Genomic DNA, 21,583 nt, shown 5'->3' on the forward strand with positions numbered 1-21,583 from the left:
GCTCCACCTGGGAGGATCACCTGATCCACCTGAAGAAAGTTTTGGAGGCCCTGCAAAAGGCAGGCCTAACTATCAAGGCCACAAAGTGCCAGATAGGGCAGAGTAAGGTTGTATACCTGGGCCACCTAGTAGGTGGAGGCCAGGTTCAGCCACTGGAAAGCAAAATCCAGGCCATACAGGACTGGGCTCCTCCAGTTACCCAGACACAAGTCAGAGCCTTCTTGGGCCTGACTGGGTATTACAGAAAGTTTGTGAAAAACTATGGGTCTATAGTGACACCATTAAATGACTTGACATCCAAGAAGATGCCAAAAAAGGTTCAGTGGACAGTTAGCTGTCAGAAGGCATTTGAAGACCTGAAGAAGGCCATGTGCTCTGCACCTATCCTAAAGAGTCCTGACTACTCCAAACAGTTCATTGTTCAGACAGATGCTTCTGAGTTGGGGGTGGGAGCTGTGCTCTCACAACTTAATCAAGATGGTCAAGACCAGCCTATTGCTTTCATTAGCAGGAGGCTGACTCCCTGAGAGAAACGTTGGTCAGCCATTGAGAGGGAGGCCTTTGCTGTGGTTTGGGCATTAAAGAAGTTGAGGTCCTACTTGTTTGGAACTCACTTCCTGGTGCAGACAGACCATAAGCCCCTCTTATGGCTTAATCAGATGAAGGGTGAAAATCCCAAACTGCTCAGGTGGTCCATTTCCCTACAGGGGATGGACTTTACAGTGGAGCACCGCCCAGGGACTGACTATGGTAATGCAGATGGTCTCTCCAGGTACTTCCACTTAGAACATGAAGACTTATCTGGTCAAGGTTAGTTTAATGTCCCTGCGTTTGGGGGGGGGGTTGTGTAGGAGAGTAGGGTCTGCTATCCTATGGTCACCCCAAAATTTTTGCTTTTTGCTTCACTGGTTTTCGACTACTGAGGCTGTGGGCCTGCTGATCAGACCCCCAGCCTGCTGTTCTCTCACTAAATTAATGACACATGTGCTATAGGCACATACCAATTGGAAATGGACTCCTTGTCAGCCCCTGTAGAATGCACTATAGGTGCACAGGGCATAGGGGCCACTAAGGCCTACCAGGGGCTGCAGCATATCTTTTGCCACCCCTGGCTGGTTCTTAAATTGACACAACTGGCTGATCACTCAGCTGGGGTAAGGTGGTGTACACACCCCTTGCTTGGATATAGTATACCTATGTCTAAACCTATATCTGGACACATGTAAACCTATGAGCCACTCCTATAGTCAGGCCTCACCAATCCTGGAGGCTGGGTGCATGGTTTTATGTGAGATGTAGCTCTAGCATGAGCTGAGCCTGTCTGCAGCCGTCGGGAACAAATCCCTAAGCTGTTTCAGGATAATGCCATACCATATACTATTAAGTGCCTTATAATCCTCGCGGTTATTTAGCAACTTTGGTTTGGCTTTATCAAAACATGTCGTGTAAGGTGTCATACGCTTTGGAATACCATCCCCTCGCCAGTTCTGGCGACGGGGATGGCATTCCACCCCTCTAGAGGGGTAAGACATGTTACTTCACTTTAATGCGGTTGATTTCTCCAAAGGCCTTAAGATCCACAAAATGGATGCCTCTGCCACAGACAAATGTCTGGACCCCTGCAGTCGACCGAAACTCGACCAAATGGGTCCTGGACAAAGGGTTTCCTGTCACAGGAGGGTGTCACCGCCCTCCAGACAGGAGATAGTGTATTGTAGCAGGGAGGTTTGAAAGAAACCAGACACTGCTTGGGGCGCACAAGGCTGCCCCTTGCATAATCCGGCCAAACCGGTTCTGGGGCACTCCAGCCCTCGTGCCAGGGCGGCCTGGATCAAAGGAAGGGGGTGTATCCACCCACTTCCTGGGTCCCACCCATAGGAGGGGACCTAGCAGGTAATCACGCCCACCAGATTCGAATAAGAGTGGGAGCAGTGCCAAGGCACATCAGATTTCCTGGAAGAAACATTTGAAACGATATTCTGGACCCTTCGCCCTCCATTTCAACGTGGAAGCCCGAAGAATCTCCCTTGTGGTCAAGGAGTGACCACCCTGCAGCAGCAGGCACCATCCAGCCCTCGACGTCTACTTAGTTGCAGTTCCCGCCGGAACTCGAGCGACTGAGATCGACGAGATCAAGCCTGCCCAGCTTCTAACAGCCCGATCCACAGTCCCTGCAAAGCTGAGACCCGTGGAGGCGACCGGAAGCGTGGGGCACGCCATCTTGAATTGACCACGAGACGCTGACCGTGCAGCCCACGAGTGACCCTCGAAGCTGTGCACCGGGGTTTGAGAAGCCCCCACCCTGAGCTACTCCTGAGCCGAAGTTCAGCCCTCCACACTCGACGAGTGCTGCGTGGGGCCCTTTGGCACGATTTGGCTCAACGCGTTGGCCCGGTCACTTGCCAGCTGGCTTGTGGTCCCTGTGCCGACGAACTACCTAAGAAGACTCGTGAATCTGGTTGCTCCAGATCCACACCAGCTCCCCTGAAAAGGAGCCCCGACTCTGACCTTCCTGGTCCGAGTGAGAAGCAATCTTCCGATCCCGCGTGGATTGCTCTTGCCAAGGCTTGTTTGCTCCAAACTTGAAGCCGACTGCACCGACGGTGAGAGCCTGCGTGGGACAGATCGTGACCTGCTCCTGGACGTCGCAGATGCCCCAGAGCCCACGTGACAGCGGAGAGAAGCTCCTCGACGACCACCTGATTGCGCCCGACATTGCCTGGTTCCGTCCTGGTTCCACCCTGGTCACTGCTGAGTGACCCAGACTCTGTCCCCTCTGCTTTCAGGTACTCTACAACTTGAGTCCACCCTTGGACTCCACCGGACACTTCATCTTTAACCCGCCTGCAGCCCTTTCAGCTCCAAGCACCAAGAGCCTGCGTGTCAAAACCCGACGCCACTTCGACCCTGTGCACCCACTTCCTGTGGGTGAGGTAACTTTGCTCCGCCGGTGTTCCCACACTGGTGCACACCTCTAGGGTCTGTGTGTTAAGTTTTGTTCCTCTAGGTTCAGCGGAAGTGTCCTTAAACTTTAACTCTTTGACTTTTACGCACCATTGGTTAACATTGGTGCATGCGTGCGCTTTCCGCACATCTCCCGAATCCCGAGGGCCATTCCCGACTTCAGCATTGCTTGTCCTGACTGCTCCCAGCGATTCCCTAGGCCCTAGGCCTAACCACTGTTCGAGTGGCCTCTCTTATACCACTTGTTTAGTATATGGTTTGAGTGGCCACCCGCCCTCATCCATAATTGTGCAACTTGTATGTTTAAACAGTGCTTTTGATTTAACGCTAGTGCCCCTTTATTCATAAAGAATACTGGGGATTGTTTTTAGTAATAAACACATATATTTTTATAATATATACTTGTGTGGTGTCCTTTCATTTGGTATTACAGGATTGTATGTGGTAAAACAGCTCGCTTAACACGACCTCTTAAGTTAAGCCTTTAGGCTGCTTAGTCCATGCTACCCCTAGGATAGCTTGTCTAATAAGGTTGACTTACAACCAGACACCATAAGGGATTGTTTGGTCAGGTAGTAGGTGGTTCCAGAATTGGAAACATCCCCTACCAGGCCAACTTCTCACAGTGCACAGCCAATTTCACCAACCATAATGGCCTGCTCCTCTCCGTCCTAATCTACACTTTTATCCTGAGATGTGTTCGAAAAAATTTGTGTTTCATTCACAATGTTTAATGCATTTTTTTTGTTGGTTTACTTTGTGTACGGAGATCTAAGTTTTTTAAATAAAACATGACTGTCTTAACGCAATGAGAAATATAGTTCCATTTTTAGAATGGTGACTGGACTATCCGGGAAATCACTCTTTCACATTTGGAGGATTAAGATGTGCCCCACTAAGAGATGTCAGCAGGTCAGTTTTTCACCACCCACATGGTAAGTACACTCCTGTGCGAGGAGTCTTCGCTTAGCATAACAGGGACGCTTGCCATCATTGATATAGGGTGCACGCGCTTAGGTGGTACTGCCAAGAATGGTGATTGATGGGCTTCCATAAGCTGTGTAGACACTCCAACCCCAATTCAAAGAGCATTCCAACTGTCTGATGGCAACTCACCACCAGAAAGTCGACTCTCCTCCACCCTGGGGCAGAATTTGGCAGATGGGACTTATGCCTTTTGGCAGACGTCCTGTTAAGGCCTACCTCTAAATCAAGTCCTTGTACATTTTTTGACACATCTGTTACCACCATTCTCACCAGATAGTCAGATTTTGTAAAGGTCAGGCTGAGATAGCTGGACAGTAGCCTTCAGAAAGGAATGATTACATCAGCCCCTCCCCGCCCAATCCACAAGCCTTCCATCAATAAAACATTTCTATTTTATTTTATGACATGTCTTAAAAAAATAAAAAATAATGTTCTATCCACTTTCAGGTGTTCATTGTGGGAACCATCAAAAACTGCTTGCTTAAATGCACCTCTAGGGCAGGCTTTAAACTTGCAGTTGGAGTCTAGTGGTTATGTCGTTGCCTTTGGAACCATATGACAACAGTTCAGTCTCCTCACCTGAGAACTCTTACTTCTTGGGCAAAAGTCGTGAATTAATACAAACAAATTAACCATCAGTATTAAATGATACATGAAATAGTAAATTTACCAAAACCACTGCAGTTCACACAGACAATTTCCAAGAAGAGCTAGAACATTGGTTAAACTAGGATTCTAAAATCAGTGACTAGAATTGCACTACATTCTTTTATATACTAAGGGCCAACATTATCAAATTAAGTTACACACACCCTTGAAATCTTTCCTGTGACGAATCTGAAACTTGTCATTTAATTATAAGTATTAAGGAAGCCCAAGGCATACTGACATATAGGCTGAAAAATTTGCTGGCTGAACCTTGTAAAATCCTGTACGAATGAGAAGGGCAACAGAATATATATATTTTTTTTCTAAAGAAACAATAATGCTGCACTGTGTTGTGGAACTCGTGAATTTTCCTATTTGAAACACATTCTTCAATTGTACTTCAGGGGTGTTTATATTGTGTTTGTCATAAATATTTGGTGGGAAAAGAACACTACCATTATAAATCACACCAAAAGAGACACTCATCCAATTCGACATATTGGAGAGTAACTAAACCCTATCTAGGCTCGATCACCTCTTTATGTTCAGCTTTGTGATTTTTAAAAGCAATTTTAATGCACAGTTCTCTGAAGGTCCCACCACAACCTTCCGATACGGTTAAGCTATGCACGTTGAATTGTCCTACAAAATCCTGATTATTTGCTTTGCAGACATCCTTTTAATAGGGTGTTGTGGAACAATATCTGGTCGAACCCACTTTTGGCTAAGCTCTCACTGTTTGACACATTGTCTCACATGTCCCTTCAGAATATGCTCATGTAGAGGGAAGTTCATGGTGGACTCAATCACTGTGATGCATTTGATTCCTGTGTCTGTACAGTAAGCCCAAATCATCAACCATGCTCGACGGTTGCTTAGAGGTTCATGATTCGATACTAAGAGCGTGTTTTTTTGCTAAAGATGATGTTCTGTATTACAGCTAAACAACTCTACTTTTTCTCGCTCGTCTAGGGAACATCATTGAAGAAGTTTTCTGGTTCATTCATGTGCTATTTTACAAGCCTACGCTGTGCAGCAATATTCTTTTGGGAAATTAGTTTTCTCCTGACCATTTTTCAACCAAAGCCGTTTATTCCTAATAAAAGAATCATAACGCCAATGTTTACCTTTTTGACAAAGGCCTGTAGATCCATGGATGTAGCTTTGGAGTTCTTTGTGACCTCGAGTTGCACCATGTAGTTTGATCTCGAGATGAATTAGTAGGGAACCCTGCTTTTTCGTAGATGAGCACCTAACTTTCTCTATTTGCAAGTAATTTATGGAACAATGTTTTTTGTATTGTTTGCACATTACTTTGTAACCCCTCCTAGACTGATGAGCTGGACTGATTATTTCTCTGAGGCCATCACAGACATTGTTGAAATAGGCATGATATGTTACCCCAAACCAAACTCACTAATTTTCAAATTTTAGAAACTGATTGTAGTGCTTCAGGCCTCAAGAAATCTACCTGCTCATTCGCTATGTTAAGTCAATTTTTATCAGGCCAACTGGCCAAGATATTCTCGGGGCTACTCGGCCAGCCTGGCGAGAAAGCTAGCTAAAAAATACAGGTGTTAAATTTATTCAGAATGTGAATGGACAATAAAGATGCCTTTAAAGTTTTTTTGGTCGAGCCTGGGCAGCTCATGTAGGCTGATTTATAACTCCTGTTACCTGCTTAATGTTCCTACCCTCACACAAGACCCATCTGCTTTGGGTCATAGGTCAAACAAAAAGGTATGCAGTTCCGAATGGAAAGGATGGATCTAGAGGAGATGTGAGACCAAGTAAGAGAAAGGACAGGAAAGGGGGGGGTCTACAATAAGGTGCAAGGGCCCTCACACACCCAGAGTGGTTTCATGCTCCATCATAGGGCAGCTCCTCGTTGGGCCGGAGCTGCAATGCCCAACAGGCCCCGCAGGGGGGGCTCCTTGACGGAGGTCTTCTAGATTGCATGCCGGAGGCCTTATGTGAAGGGGTGGAGGGGCAGACGTGTGGCGAGTAGAGTGGGTGAAGTGTGTGTGATAAAAATAGCTACGAGAGTCCTTGAAAATAGCTGGACACTGATGCTAATGAAAACAGACTACAGTACAGGAGTCATGGCTGAGTAGAAGAATTAAACCTGCTGCAGCTAAATGTGTGTGATGGGGTGAAAGCGATTAAAAGGTCGACATGTTTCACGCCTCTATTCTCCTAATGGAGGAGTGAGGTTTCATCAGGACCAGGGAAAGAAACCTAATCTACTCTGTAAACAAGAGATATTCAGGATGGTATCCTAAGGTGTATCGTCCCTGTATCTTGGACTCAAGCGTAATCCGGGAGGGGGGACAAGGGAGTACGTCCTTCTAGCGAACCTATATAAGTAGTGACGTGGGCATCTGTCTGGACGTCCAAACCAACAACTAGACTGGCGGGAGGGAGTTACCACCAAGTAGGTGCACCAATATGTGGGACCTACCCACGTCCGAACACTAGGGGAGGTGTCTGTCCACTATTTATTCAGAAGGTGAATGGGCAATAAAGATGCCTTTGAGGGTTTTTAGGTCGAGTCTGAGCAGCTCAAGCAGGTTGATTTATAACTTCTGTTTCCTGCTTAATGCTCCTACCCTCACACAAGACCTGTCTGCTTTGGGTCATAACCATCACTTGGTACTGTACCAGCCCCTAAACCAGTCCTCACCGCGGAACAGACATGGGATAAGTGAAGCAATCTGACACATAAAGCTGGCTATTTAGAGGACTGTACTCTAATCCAGCACTGCAGGTCCCAATTAGCTACATTCTATGCGTTCTGCTTTACATCTCACAATGGCATTCCGATATGAGATGCTAGAAGCTAAGTCCATCCAAGCAGATCTTTCCAAGCACTTCTCTTACCAAAACATGCCTGCTTTGTACTATAAACAAAATATCAGACTAGACAACCAGTACAGCAACCATATAAATAGATTATGAACATATGAAATACCACAAAAAGACCTGCACAGTTGCTCACAGCTGCGCGCATACCGAAAAATAGTGCAGTGTATGATTGCCTCAACCTAATATAAACGTATTTTGACTTGTATTTTTGGTTTTGTAAATTGTACCTTTTGTCCCGAATGTTTGTCCTCAATTTTGACCCTTTGTCCTGCATTTTTACACTCACTGACCTGAATTTGTACCCATGCCATTTGTTTACCCTAGATGTCACCCTCTTCAATCCAATTCATTCTGCCCCAAAAAAAGCAGCCTTCTTCCATCGATTTCTATAAGGCCGCCCGTCCTCTCTGCAAACGGGCATCCATCACCCTCCCCCAAAAATGTTTTATCTTCATTCACTTTAATGGCCTTCCCTTCTATTCGAAAGCCAATAAATTCACAGAAATACGGTTCGTTACATGAGTCCATTTATCTACCCAATTTAAATGCACACACAACGCATGCATACCTGTCACTCTTTTGAAACTCAAAAAGGGTATTAGGCCATTAACTAACATTGCAACGGTGTATACAATAAAAGTAATCCATATATGACACACTAACTTGCTTGCTTCGGTTAGGGATGAGCGTGGGACTAACTTCACACAACCCCTTCACCCATGAGTCACATTCTCCTTCATGTGAATCCGCAGAGTCCATTTACCTTCAATACACAATCTGTTTCCAAAAGGCATGTCTTGAGGTCTTCTCGGACACCGGAACAGGGCTGAGAATATTCTTCCTTTTCTTCGTAGTACTTGGGCATGGTGTCTCCTGCTCCCACGGCTCAAGGGCTTCCAAAACGTACAACCCCAGTGTATGGCCTGTGTCGAGGCCATTGAAAAGTCAGGCAAACGTCAAATTCGTAAAGTGTCTTAGAAGGTTATGGGTCCTGAACCGCAGCCATATCCAGGTCAGGCAAACGATGTGGTCAAGGAAGTTCGAGGCAGTTCATGCTGTATGCAGTCTGGGTCGCACTAACCGACTCCCATAGCCGTACGCTGCTTTGGAAAGGTACAATTATTTTTCATTTCTAGGTTCTTTTATTTAATGACTTGTTTAATAATCGGTCTGCCAGTAGCCTACCCAAAAACGACTCGTAGTTTCTGGCATTTAGCCGCCTAAATCGCAGCCAAACCTTCAAAGTAAAACGACACGAAATGGGTTATTGCTTTCCAAATCGAACCATCAGGTCATGATTTTTTTTTCTGAAGTCAAAGAATGTTGACGTCACAAAGAAGGAGTGGGCTTGGCCGTGAAAACTCAACTACTATTGCCATAAACATAAAGAACGGACTAAACCTTACGCTCCACCCAAGGCGGCTATTTCAAAACGGTAAGTGCTTTTTCGACTTCAAAAGTTTTTCCTAACAAAGTGCAGGAGTTTACACACGTGTTAGCGTGTAGCCAGTTTGAAATGTACGCCTAGGGTATTACTCTAACCAGGCCAAATACTGTTCGCATTAATAAATGTAAGGGGCGGAGGCCGCTCCGGCCCCCCTAGGGCTGCCAAGGGGCTGATGCTGGGAGGAGCGGGCACGCGCCAGCACCTCTAGAGCGGGAGCGCGCGCTGGCAGCCGTTGGTGCCCTGGCTGTCTCTGTTGCCGGTTCCGCTGCATCCTGAGCCGTGGTTATGGATGCAACCTCCTGCCTCAAGTCGTTGCTGCTGGCCGCCGGCCACTACAGGGCCCTCAAGTCGGAGCAAAACGCGCTGCAGCTCCAGCGGCAGCTTGAGGTCATCGCCGGTCTGAAGCTGACCCGGCACTTCGCTTCCGGCCAGGTCTTACCCAGCGAATGCCTCACCTGCCTGGTGGAGATGATCGAGGACCCGCACTGCGGGCCGCCCGTGGCCCTGCGCACCCTGGGGCTCCTCTCGACCCTGGCGGCAGACGGAGAGGCCCGCGAAGCGCTGCGATCCGCGCACGGCCTGGGCGGCGCGTTGGCAGCCACCGTGCACCGCTACAGCGGAGGAGGGAACCCGGCGGGAGAGCCTCTCCTGCTGCCCTGCGTCCAACTGCTGCAGCGCCTGACCTACGGAGAAGGAGGCCCGCGCGGGGCCGGCGCCCACACCGACGAGCTGCTGGGCTTCCTGGCGGCGCGCGTGCAGGCCCCCGAGGATGAGCTGACCATGCCCTGCCTGGGGCTGCTGGCCAACCTGTGCCGCGGCAGCCCGGCGCTGCAGGCGCGCGTCAAGTCGCTGCCCAAGGTGCGGGGCCTGTACCGGGCCCTCATCGCCTTCCTGGCGCACAGCAGCCTCACCGTGGTGGTGTTCGCCCTCTCGGTGCTGGCCAGCCTGACTCTGGACGAGACGGTGGGCGAGAAGCTCTTCCACGCGCGCAACATCCACCAGACCTTCCAGCTCATCTTCAACATCCTGGTGAACGGCGGCGGCACCCTGACCCGCCAGTACTCCGTGGACCTGCTGGTCGACCTGCTGCGGAGCCCGCGCATCGCAGACTACCTGACCCGCTACGAGCACTTCCACTCCTGCCTGGGCCAGGTGCTGGGCCTGTTGCACGGCAAGGAGCCCGAGTCAGCGGCTAAAGTGTTGGAACTGCTGCTGGCTTTCTGTGAAGTGCCCCCTCTGCGCCGCCAGCTGCGGCAGGCTCTGCTGGACCAGCCCGGGGTGACCGGGGCACGGCTGGGATCCAAAAGCAAGGCCCTGGAGCCGGCTGTGGCTCTGCTGCACTGGGCCGGACAGTCCCTGGATGCTGACTGCCCACTGCTGGCGCTGGAGCTACTGCGGACTGTGCTGGAAGACACGGTGGAGGCAGGGAGCGGTGCCACGGCGGAGCGCTTCGTGCAACTCCTGCTGCCCATCATGGTAGAGCATCTGCAGCCACGGGAGGAGGAGGAGGGCCCGCAAAGGAGGGGGCAGTGCGAGCGGGCACTGCGGGCCATCGAGGTGCTGCTACTCCTGTGCGCCGAGGAGACACTGAGGGCACAAGTGGGCAAGAAGCTCGCCGCCAAGCGGTGCGCCACGCTGGTGGAACACCTGTTCGGCTGTGGAGGTCTGGATGCAAAGGTGGCCGACACGGAGTTGTGCAAAGTGGCCGCCGCTGTCATCCTCAAGACCCTGGACCTGATGAGCCGTCTGAAACAGGTGGGGACCGGGATGGAGGCCAGCTTCTATAAGATCCTGCAGGACCCACGCCTGGTGTCGCCCCTCTCCTTTGCCCTGACATCGGACCTCCGCGAGCAGGTGCAAGTCGGACTTCGCATCCTCTTCGAGGCAGCGCCGCTGCCCGACTTCCCTGCCCTAGTCCTGGGCGAGAGCATCGCGGCCAACAACGCCTACAGGAAGCAAGAAGCCGAGCACACACCAAAGAGAATCTGCGTTCAAAGCAACCCCATCGCCCAGCCTGCTAATGACGACACCCAGGCGCCCAGTGTGCAATCGCTCATTCACAAGCTGCAGGAAGGCATGGAGCTCAAGGAGCAGGGTGACGGCCTACGGATCTCCGACCTCATGGACGTGTATGAACAGAAGCTGGCCGCCCTAGCCTCTAAGGAGAACAGACTCCAAGATCTCTTGGAAGCCAAGGCACTGGCCCTGGCACAGGCAGACAAGCTGATCGCCCAATACCGCTGCCAGAGAGCTCAGGCCGAGGCTGAGGCCAGGAAGCTTGCTGCGATGCTGAAGGATGCAGAGAAGAAAAATGAAGAGCTCGGTGTGTTTCTGAAAGCCCAGCAAGTGGAGTCTGAACGAGCAAAAAGTGACATCAACCAACTGTTTCACCATAACAAGAAGCTAGAGGCAGTTGTAGAGCAACATGAAGTTTTGAAAGTGTCGTTTGCAGAGCAAATCGTCAAGCAGGAGCAGACCGAGAAGCAATTAAAAGATCTACAGGCTTCTCATACTACACTCACTAAACAATATGACACGATGAAAAAGCTCAATGACTCACTCAAACTGCAGAATGAAAAAACCGCTGCGCAGTTAGCAGAGTTAGAGGAGCAGAGGAAAGACCTAACCAAGCAGCTCCAGGACCGGGACAGTAAGATCGCAAGCCTGCAGCAGAAGTTGAAGGTTTTGGAGGACAAACTGAAATCTAGGCAGAAAGAAAAAGAAGATATGGAAGAGACTATTGATATTCTTAGGAAAGAGCTTAGCAAGACCGAACAAGCAAGAAAAGAATTAAGCATTAAAGCCTCGTCTTTGGAAGTGCAAAAGACACAACTAGAGGCCCGTCTGGAGGAGAAGGAAGCCATGGTTAAGGCACAGCAAGATGAACTAAACAAACACTCTCACATGATTGCAATGATCCACAGCTTAAGTGGTGGCAAATTTAATACAGAAACAGTGAATCTTAGTCTTTAGGCTCGTGTCACGAGTTCAGAGACGGATAGGAAACTGATAAATGATTTTGTTTGCTATCTACGTTGTCTGTTTTGTCCAGTCCCAACATGGAAGCACGATCAAATGCCCGCACTTTGATTGCACACGTTTTTAATTTTATTGACGGATGTAATACATTTGGACGCTTTTAATCTACTTTTACATCCCGATTAGTACAAGTGACAAATGTTTTTTTCTTCAATACATATCCCAAGTATTATGTTCCAGGGGGTAAAGTAAATAAAATATCATACTTGCTACTGACTCTGTGTAACCTTACCCAATAACCAGAGATCATTGATTTCATGTTCTAATAATGAGAGATGCTCGCACAGTCCCTTCTCTGTGTCAATAGTATTTTTCGGTGGCTGTCTCTTGTAATGTGTGGTCCTCTCTCTGTTTCTATCATGGCTGGTAGGCCCGCCCGCCTCCGTGAAATACAGCTCCCAGGGTGCTTAGTGGCAGCGTACTGTGCGCAGCGCTCGTTTGTGACGTTGCTCTGTGGCTACGTGTTCGGCTTGTTGCGGGAACAGGTACCACGGAGTCTGCCTCTGGCTTCCGGGCTGGGCTGGCTGACCGACAGTGCTTGGGCGTCTGACGCCCAAGTGGAGATTCCGGTGAGTGGGTGTTGAGGGGGCAGGAGTTCTGTAGAGGGTCTGACATGGCCGGGCAGTATTTATGTTACTAACTCGAGTGGGACTAGGCAGGTTTCTATTCGGAGCCCAACATTATTTTCTAAGCTACTGTTTTACTTGAAGCCATTTATGAGGTTTTGTATTGCTGCTTCTAAAATTACCTAAGGTATAATGCAAGTTAAAGAGGATATACAATGTTACCGATTTGTCTGTCAATTTCCCAGTTATTTGTTCTCTACAAGTGGCACGTATTGCCATTTTCTAACTTCTTATCCCATACCCGAGAAAACTAGTGAGTTGTAGCCTTCAGATATATGTGCCTGGGCTTTGCTAGAGCGCATTCGAATCTATTTATATATCATGGTTCATTTTTGTTATTTCTATAACTCCGTCTTTATATGCGCATATACACCCAATAGTGTCGATCATGGGATACGCAGTTACCTAGCCTCTGTTTTGAGCCCTGAAATACTTGACCCTTTTTCATTGTACAAAGTCGATACCGATTATTGTTACGTTGGAAGGCAAGGGCATGAGAGCTCCGAATAAATAATGTCGTCCCCCTCCTGGTTCATGACCATTTAGATGAAGCAGGCCTTACCTCTCTGAGTGTTGCCAGTCTTGGATATGCCCAGCTAATTTGAAGGAAGCTACCTTCGTTATTGCAACAGCGGTCCCAATCTGATTTCACAAATTGCTTACATTGAGTTCTGGAACGATAACCTCAATATAATAAGCTTATTTGAACCATTCTGAATCCAGCTCCAGGCCCACTCTGTCTTCTAAGCTTAATGGTCCCCTTTGCAATATTACTGTAAGCTTACTGTATCAGCAGTGTTATTATCCTGTAAATTATTGAGGCAGCTTTACCAGTTCGCTTTTGGCTAGTCCACTGGTTTCCAGCGGAGATCAGTATAATGGGTCGTACACACTGGCAAAACGTGCCTGAATCGTAGGTTTGACAGACCTCTGCTCTTACTAACTCAAATTTGGCTTGCAGCTGTGTGAATGGTTTTGCCATATTCCGATCCCATATGTCATCCTAGGGTTTGCAGACCTTTCAGATGCCATATTCCGATCCCATATGTCATCCTAGGGTTCGCAGACCTTTCAGATCTATTGCTGTGAAGCCACCAAGACTGGTCACCCCCCTCAGGGCGATTCCTATATCTCAGCATGTCCTGCTCTCAGCACTACAGATACAGTATTGTCGGGTAGCCATTTCCACTGTGTTTTAATACAGCTGGGTATCCCGGATCCGCCAGCACGTGGCTGTCTACTATAATAGAGAGCCTCCGCTGTGGTGAGTGAGTCCAGTCATTTATCACGAAGATTTGACACTCACAACAGTATTTACAAATATCCAGTAGGGCTATCCCCCCACCCTAAACATAACACATTGTGTCTTTGATATCCTAATGGCCTCTCCATCCTATAACAATACTCGTATCGTCCTATTTAACCTCTTGAACATTTCTAAGATCCACAGTAATGCGGGGTTTTGGAGTAAGTATAGGAGCTTTAGCAGCATTACATTCGACCGAGCCAATTGGCTCAGCAGAGAGAGCAGCAGCCTTATCAGTGGCTCGTGGCTTCCCAAGAACCTATGCAGGGCCTCGTACAGGTTCAGATTGAACGGTTTGCATGCATCCTGTCTAATGTGGATACCTAAATAATCAAATCCTGTCATTTTATTTTGAATGGACATTTAAACTGGGCTGAGATTCGAGGCACAAAATGAACTTGATTCAGTCTGTGCTGTACCCAGAGTATTCCTACACTTCATAAGTGTTTACCATTATGTCTGTAGTAGATTGCAAGGACTCAAGACTGACTTTTGTCAAGGAGTTCAGTTGCTGCAAAACAAAAAAAACTGATCCAGATTTTGCGTAGACTCCTGTGTCCTAGTAAAAGTTTAAAAAATGCCCGTACATATAAACTCCAAATTATTTTCAATACCTCAAAACAACAAACCAGTCTTTACTCACTCGTATATTCATATACAGTTTGGTGAGCTCAGTGTTGAGGGCTGTATTAACCCCTAAAACCTTTCCCCCCACTGTTCAACTTCTCCCCTCTTACCTCTAATCAACTCATACCAATCTCATCTGCTCTTGCCATCTTTATACTTTTTTCCTCAAGCACACTTATGTTCGTTTTTTGTTTTGTTATCCACAATCTGCCCGTGTTATCCCCAGTACATTCCTCCTATAATCACATAACCCATTCCATTCACCCAATTCTCTTGATTTGTAAAATTTGCCATTTTTGTACAAAGTTAACTAATAATGAGGCTTAAACAGCCCATACGTACTAAACATGTCAACTTTGTGAATGTTTCAGTTAAAATTATTACAATAAATAGAGGCACAATAAAGCAAATACAATTCTACTGAGTTACAGTCGGGTTAAAACAATAACATTGCTGCTAATAAGATGGATGTAGCAAACGGGCACTGTCGTTTAGAGGTCATGACCAAACTTAATAGGCGTACCTGCAAATTGACTCCACAAAGCAATAGCCTTCTTTTGAGATAAGCACAATTAAAACCAACTTCGACAGTTGCTTATTTAGGCTGCTACATTTAGGAAACTTAATTTTATTGAATGTTTATTAATTTCTGGATGGAACTAATACTGTTATGTCACTGGTATTGAAACTGGGATAAGGCTACCCTACAGGTGGAGGCCTCTTTTTGTAGGAAGATCAGTTTGCGTAAAGTGTGACACGCTAATAAAAAATTCAGGGGAACAACAAAGTAAATGTGCAATAGATTCTCTTCTATGTTTGTAGAACCTGCAGTGTGTTAAGAGCGTGCCTAGTACTCATCAATAGGTAAATCCGTAAGTCTTGCACAGACTTTGTAATTTCTGTGGCATGCTTAGAGCCTTCTTTGGTTATGGCTGCTTTCGGTTTGTTCAGTACAATTTGCAGATTGGAACGAAAACTGTACCTGATTTTAGTTTTCTTAGGTCTACTTCCTTTGATAACACCAGAACTTGATTTTCCAGTATGGCTTTTAAGGCTGGGTATGGCAAAGATCTTTTGAGATTATCCTAATGAGTTTTAATTCTTTAATGTCAGTTGCTAGATACGTCGAACACAGATTATTTTCTAATTTAAAGATTTCTTAAATACCCATTTTGAGTGTGTATGGCTTTGCCTTTGTGGCTAGGAAATGGTATCTAACAATTACTAACTTGCAGTCCTTCCTGAAAACTCACAACTCTAGGTTGGATCTGGTCTTGAGCGTACTGGTGAAGATCAACTATCTGCCTGTAAGTTATGCATTGTAATTTATCCAGGATTTATGAAAACTTACATGGAAAGGCATGATGGCAATAAGAGATCATTGTTATTAGCTTAGTTTTGACGATTCTTATAAGTGCCTCTGCCAATGGGCTGTATAAGTGTGGATTTAATTTGCACAAGGCGAATGTTAAGGAGCTGGCTTTTTTCCTTATGTAGTTTACACACTTATTTGTACTGCTGTTAAACGTCAGCTTATTAGATACATTTTAATTGTTCAAGTCATCCAGTGTTCGTTGCATGCCTATATTTGTCTGGTCTATGATGACCAAATCATCTTCATTTTGAATAATCTGAATCTTATGAGTCAAGCATTGGAGGGAATGAATTAGATTTTGTCTGTGTGCTTCTGAGGTCACCCAATGTAGAGGCCCACAGTGCAGAGGATGCGGTGAGGACACTATACTTGGCAGGAAGAGGTGCGAGAGCTTCTTGTAGCCCGAAGATCTCTGGAGTGCATAGCCAGCAAGCCATGGCAATGGCAATGACAAGTTGATGCGGTGCACAGGGGTTTGGTCCCAGCAGTTCCGACGAGGGTTACTGTCCTCAGACTCGGTGAGAAGACAGTGCAGGCCTTGCGAGAGTTTCAGCAACACAGGTGGTGGTTCTGTGCCTTGGGAAGTCCTAGGATGACAGGAGCAGCAGCCCCGTCAGTTTCGTTGCGGTGCCTGTAGATGCAGGGGAGTTACTCCTTCACTTCAAGAGAGATCACTTTAGGTGTCCTTGATGCCCACAGGTCTGTTGAAGATCCTGGAAGAAGCACAGACACAGGCAATGAAGAAGATTTACAGAACAGCGAGACCAAGAGCAGCAGTCGTCTTCCTTGGTGCAGTCTCCCTTGGTGCAGTCTCGGTTCCAGGCTAAGTCAGTGTCCTAACAGTCGAAGAGTGATGTCGTTTCAGGCTTGAGTCTTGTCCCACGACGAATCCAGGGAACCACCCACAGGTAAACCCTTAGGTACCCTAGGGAAAGGGTTGGAACAACTCGTGGGGCTGGACAGAGGGGAGGATACTCCCATGTGCTTTGTCCAGTTTTGCCCCAGAGCGGGAGCCGGGGGCTCCCCGAACTGGCTCAAACTGAAGTATGCAAGGAGAGCACCAAAGGTGCCCTTCAAAGCAGTCTGGTGGCATTGGCAAGCGCCCCCTTACCAGCCCAATACACCAAGTCTGGTCTGGTAGGTTGTCACACCTCCCTGTGACAGGAACCCTGTTGTTCTACCTTCCCCTGCTCGAGCTTGGCTCAGCAGCAGGAGGGCAGACTCCTGTTGGTCGGCACACCCCAAGGTACATGGGATCATACATCCAACTCTGGAATTTGTGTTGGAGTATGATTTCAACACGTTAGATACCAAACCTGACCGTTTTTTGTCCAGCCACTATATAGTTAGACATCTCGTGATGACTGATGTCCACTATATGTAATACAATGGCTGAATGCAATAACAAAGCCTGTAGCATCGACTCCGGGGTTTGTTGGGGGGGTCCTGTTCATGCAGTTGCACCCTCTCACTTGGAACCAAGCACCCTGTCCTCAGGACTGAAGAGCCTGCCATGGGGTGACTTGTATGTTTAAAGTACAGTGACCTCAAATATAAGGAAACGTATCTGTTGTGAGTGGTGCAAGCACAAGCTGCATTTGCAGGCCTGTAGTCTTAGTTTATGTGGACTCCCATGGGTGGCACAATACATGCTGCAGCCATGGGAGATCCCTGGAGTAACAATGCCCTGGGTACCTTAGTACCATATTCTAGGAACTTACAGGGGTACACCAGTAGTCATTTGTGGATGTACTAAAGTACTTACTGTGGTCAATTTAGGGAGAAAGCACAGTGACTTTGGTCCTGATTAGGAGGATCCCAGTCAGACTAGGTCAAAACCTACTGATTCCAAACAAAAAGTGGGGGTAACCATGAAAGCAGATCCTATTTCCTACACCGATCTTCCAAATTGGAAGCTAGATTTATAAGAGGTTACAAGGCAGCTCTATGTTATCCTATGGGAGAGCCAGACTTTGCAGGAGCACAACACATTTAAGAGAGTTTCACTGCCTGCACATGTAAAACTTAAAAGTACATGTCCTGTCTTTTAACTACTCTAGGGGTGACTTAGGTGGAGAAAAAAAAAGTACGGCGTAGGCCTGGCTAATAGGTTTACTTGTGAGGTCAATATGACAGTTTAAAACTGTGCGTTCAGGCATTGCAGTGGCAGGCCTGAGACATGTTTAAAAGGCTACTTATGTAGGTAGCACAACCAGTGCTGCAGGTCCACTAGTAGCATTTGATTTATTGGCCATTTGCACATACAGTGCACTATGCTAGGGACTTGTATGTAAATCAGATATGCCAATCAGATATAAATCAATTGGTATCACATTTTAGATACACAGCACATGCACTTTAGCACTGTTCAACAGTGAAAAAGTGCAGAGTTCTACAACCAATAAAAACAAAGGTCAGTAAAACAGTCAAAAACAGGAGATCAGAAGGCAAAAAGCATGGCAAAGCCACACCAAGGATGCCAGGTCTAACAGTTGGGAATCATGTTTGCACATTCTGTGGTTGACCCTCTTCGTTGGTGTATTGCTTGCCTCGCTTATTCACCTATTCAGTTGGCCATTCTATGGATTCCCCTCTTCATCTCCCCCTTGAGGACTGGCAAATCTGAGCCCACTGAAGCCAGTTTGTGTAAACTCTTCTTTATCGGAGTTGGTGTATTGCTTGCCTCGCTTATTCACCTATTCAGTTGGCCATTCTATGGATTCCCCTCTTCATCTCCCCCTTGAGGACTGGCAAATCTGAGCCCACTGAAGCCAGTTTGTGTAAACTCTTCTTTATCGGAGTACTGTGGGCAATCAGTCGCTGTCCACCAGAGCACCATCTGGGCTCCCTTTTTACCAAAGTGCACTACGTGACAAACATGGTTTTTGCTTGACAAGCTTCTCTAATCCATTGCATAGGAAACGTCTCAATGATAACATGTTTATTTTATGAAAAAATAGAAGGGTTAAGTCTCAAAATAAGTGTTAGTCATGTTATCGGGAATTGCACTTGGATAAATTACCTAGAAACAATGATTTGCATTTTGTGAGTAAAAGCAGCATGCTTAAGAAACAAATGTGATTTGTGAACGGGCAGCAATTTACAATAGTTCCATTACTTTAGTGCTACATTCACCATGTCTCTTCTACATACATAATGTTCTCCACACAGGAATCCTTGCAGTTGATGGGTAACAATCATTGCCTAGTTCTCCTCCGTGCTTTAATCTGTTTGAATTGTACACAGGAATGTCAGTGCTGTTTGCCTGTGTAAATAATGTTTCTGAGATGTAGAAATTTAGGTAGCCTCATTTTGTTGATCTATTCAGCAACAAGTGTTTATTGCAGTCTGGATATTCTGCACAATGTATTTAACCTCTTTAATATGTTAAGACGTTGGATGAGCATCTCATAAAAAATGGCAAGTATCTGAATTAAATCAGCACAGTGCTTGTAAAGAATAGTGACTTTTCTTTCTACCATGTGACCCAAGCCTTGAGGGCGTCACATTTGTGAAGTGTGCACCGTGGCACCGAACCAGTTCTCGCCATAATGATTAAACTTGACAACATGTGGCTTTACTGTTCATGCCAGTAGATGTTATGTAGCTCTCTGTTAGCTGGCAACTTGAGTCTGAGACTTTGGATCATGATAAATCACGGATACTTTGACTGAATTTGGGGGTTTCCTGGATATTGGATTCCTCTTAACGCGAGGAGTGACAAAGTCAGTCCAGATACGAACCACATCTGCTTTTTGGGGGGAAAATATTTTTTTGTCATTCAGTAGACTGGATAATTGAGTTGCCACAAAAGGCCATCTGTAGGGTTCAAGTCCAAGTTTATCAGACACACCTGACTAATGGATTCTTGTCATCGCTTCTAGGAAGGCTCTGGCATCGTAAACAAGTGATTGATGTACTCACACAAGTTACTCTAAACTGTGCTGGAAAGCAGAGGGAGGCCTCACAGTTTATTGCCAATAGTTCCTTCTTTGATTTGTAGCACCTTTCCTGGATGGCACAGCTGAGGTCTTGGAACAATAGCTATGTCTTAACTCCAACCCCCCTCACCTCACGTGCTGCTCTGGCGAGACTTTTAGTAAGGGCTTCAGAAAATGCTACCACTGTGGCCTAGAGCTTGTGGTTACATGCGCGGGCGCGCGCTTACGAGCAGAGGCGCCATCTGGCTTTCCTCTCTCGTCATTGGTCATAAGCTTTCAAGATACGCGAGCTTTCTTTCACATTCCTGAAGTCGATAGCTTCCTTGTTGAAGAATGTTTCCAGCATCCACTTTTCAATATCAGAATATAAACCTTACTTTCAGGAAATTGAAGTACTTTCACCCGAAACCCACTCTCAACTAGGACTCACCTCTCACTTTGCAGCGCAGTAACTCTTTCATTTGGTATATTGTTTTGGCATTTCTCGCTCTACCGGAAGCAGCAGGCAGAGACATCATTTTTGTATGTTTATGAAGCACTTGTACTATTTCCGTTTAGTCAGACCCTCCAGCATTTCGCGATTCACGAAAAAAACGCGAAATCGGCATACTACCGCGATGGCCGCGATAATAACAATATTGGCCGCGATATTTACTCTACTGGGAGACAGCATAACAAACAATGCCCTTTAATTGGCTGTGCGCCCCCTCCCTTCGTGTGTGTCAGCCGGGGCCCGAGGCAGCTTCCGAGCACACACAGAGCCGCACGGAGCTCTTCACAGGTCTTTGAAAGACCCATTCACCTGTTAATGAGGCTTTGTTATTCACCCCTCTTTCTCTCTCTCGTGGGCTCTCGGGGCTGAGTCTTGCCGCCTCTGCTGGGCGGCGGGGGAGGGGCTCTGCTCGTCCCTTTCTCTGCCTGTGTTTTTATTGCGTGCATGTGAGGATGTTTTGCTCAGCTGTTTTGTAATGCTTGTTTTGAAATATGCGATTAGTGGCTTCAAATGAAATATCGAACATTCGGTGTTTAGGCCTGAATAGGGGAAGAAAGGAAAAGAAATCAATTTCTCAAAGGCAGTAAGGAGCAAAAGAAGCCGACACGCGTAATAAAAACAGAGAGAGGCAGGAAGTAAGATAGAAAAAAAGGAATGTCGCTCTGGGAGGAGGGGGACAAGGAGATGGAAAGGAGAGAGCGAGAGGAACAAGGGAAATGAGAACATAGAGGTGTGGCCAAGGATGGGATTGTATTACTACGGAAAAAGGTGCAAGGGAAGAGGCAGGAATGTGAGAGTAGAAGCAGGGGAAAGTGTGTGAAAGAACAGAGACAGAAGTAAAACGGGTTGCACCAAAAAAAAGACGAGAAGAAGGAATACCAAAGCAAATAGATAAGATGAGACAAGGAATGAAGACAAGTGTGTATACATCAAAAGAAGGGGAAGTGAAAGGAAGGAGGGAAAGGTTGGTAGAAAGAAAGAAGCAGTGTTAGTCTGCTTTCTTGTCTCCACTGCCAATGTTACCAACTTTTACGTGGTGCATTGATACCAACTGTAGACCCCCATAGCGCTTACAGAATGTCGGGAGTCTGTCTGATCACAGCTATTGTGGTTTAAGTTAAGTTTAATTGTCGATCAGGTTAAGATGGGATTGTTCTATGTTTAGTTTGGTGAAGGTGTAGGACGTACACGTACCATAGGACTTTGCCAATTGTATCACAAGGTTGTATATTTGTATTTTGTAGAACAGAAGTCATAGTGTTGTT

At 46.7% G+C, this 21,583-nt stretch overlaps 3 protein-coding genes across 6 annotated transcripts in view; 2 read left to right on the forward strand and 1 right to left on the reverse strand.

Moving 5' to 3' along the window:
• Nucleotides 1-8,427, reverse strand: part of COA5 (cytochrome c oxidase assembly factor 5) — a 41,791-nt gene extending 33,364 nt beyond the window's left edge. Inside the window, exon 1 of the mRNA XM_078658200.1 lies at nucleotides 8,228-8,427. Within this exon, the coding sequence (XP_078514326.1) occupies nucleotides 8,228-8,329 (102 nt within the window). The 5' untranslated portion in view covers nucleotides 8,330-8,427. The remainder of the gene's footprint in view (nucleotides 1-8,227) is intronic.
• A 22-nt stretch (nucleotides 8,428-8,449) lies between these two features.
• Nucleotides 8,450-21,583, forward strand: part of UNC50 (unc-50 inner nuclear membrane RNA binding protein) — a 91,734-nt gene continuing 78,600 nt past the window's right edge. Inside the window, exons 1-2 of one of the 4 annotated variants that reach the window (XM_078658197.1) lie at nucleotides 12,479-12,605; nucleotides 16,584-16,792. The gene's annotated coding sequence lies outside the window, so the exon portion shown is untranslated. Of the gene's footprint in view, nucleotides 8,900-12,379; nucleotides 12,606-16,583; nucleotides 16,793-21,583 lie in introns of those variants that run through there. The other 3 variants (XM_078658199.1, XM_078658198.1, XM_078658196.1) reach the window with 3 other exon arrangements.
• On the forward strand, nucleotides 9,048-12,166 carry CIP2A (cellular inhibitor of PP2A). Its single transcript, XM_078658195.1, has one exon. The coding sequence runs from the start codon at nucleotides 9,197-9,199 to the stop codon at nucleotides 11,882-11,884; it is 2,688 nt and encodes an 895-aa protein (XP_078514321.1). The 5' UTR covers nucleotides 9,048-9,196; the 3' UTR covers nucleotides 11,885-12,166.

Source organism: Lissotriton helveticus, chromosome 8, assembly GCF_964261635.1.
Source record: "Lissotriton helveticus chromosome 8, aLisHel1.1, whole genome shotgun sequence".
NCBI lineage: Eukaryota > Metazoa > Chordata > Amphibia > Caudata > Salamandridae > Lissotriton > Lissotriton helveticus.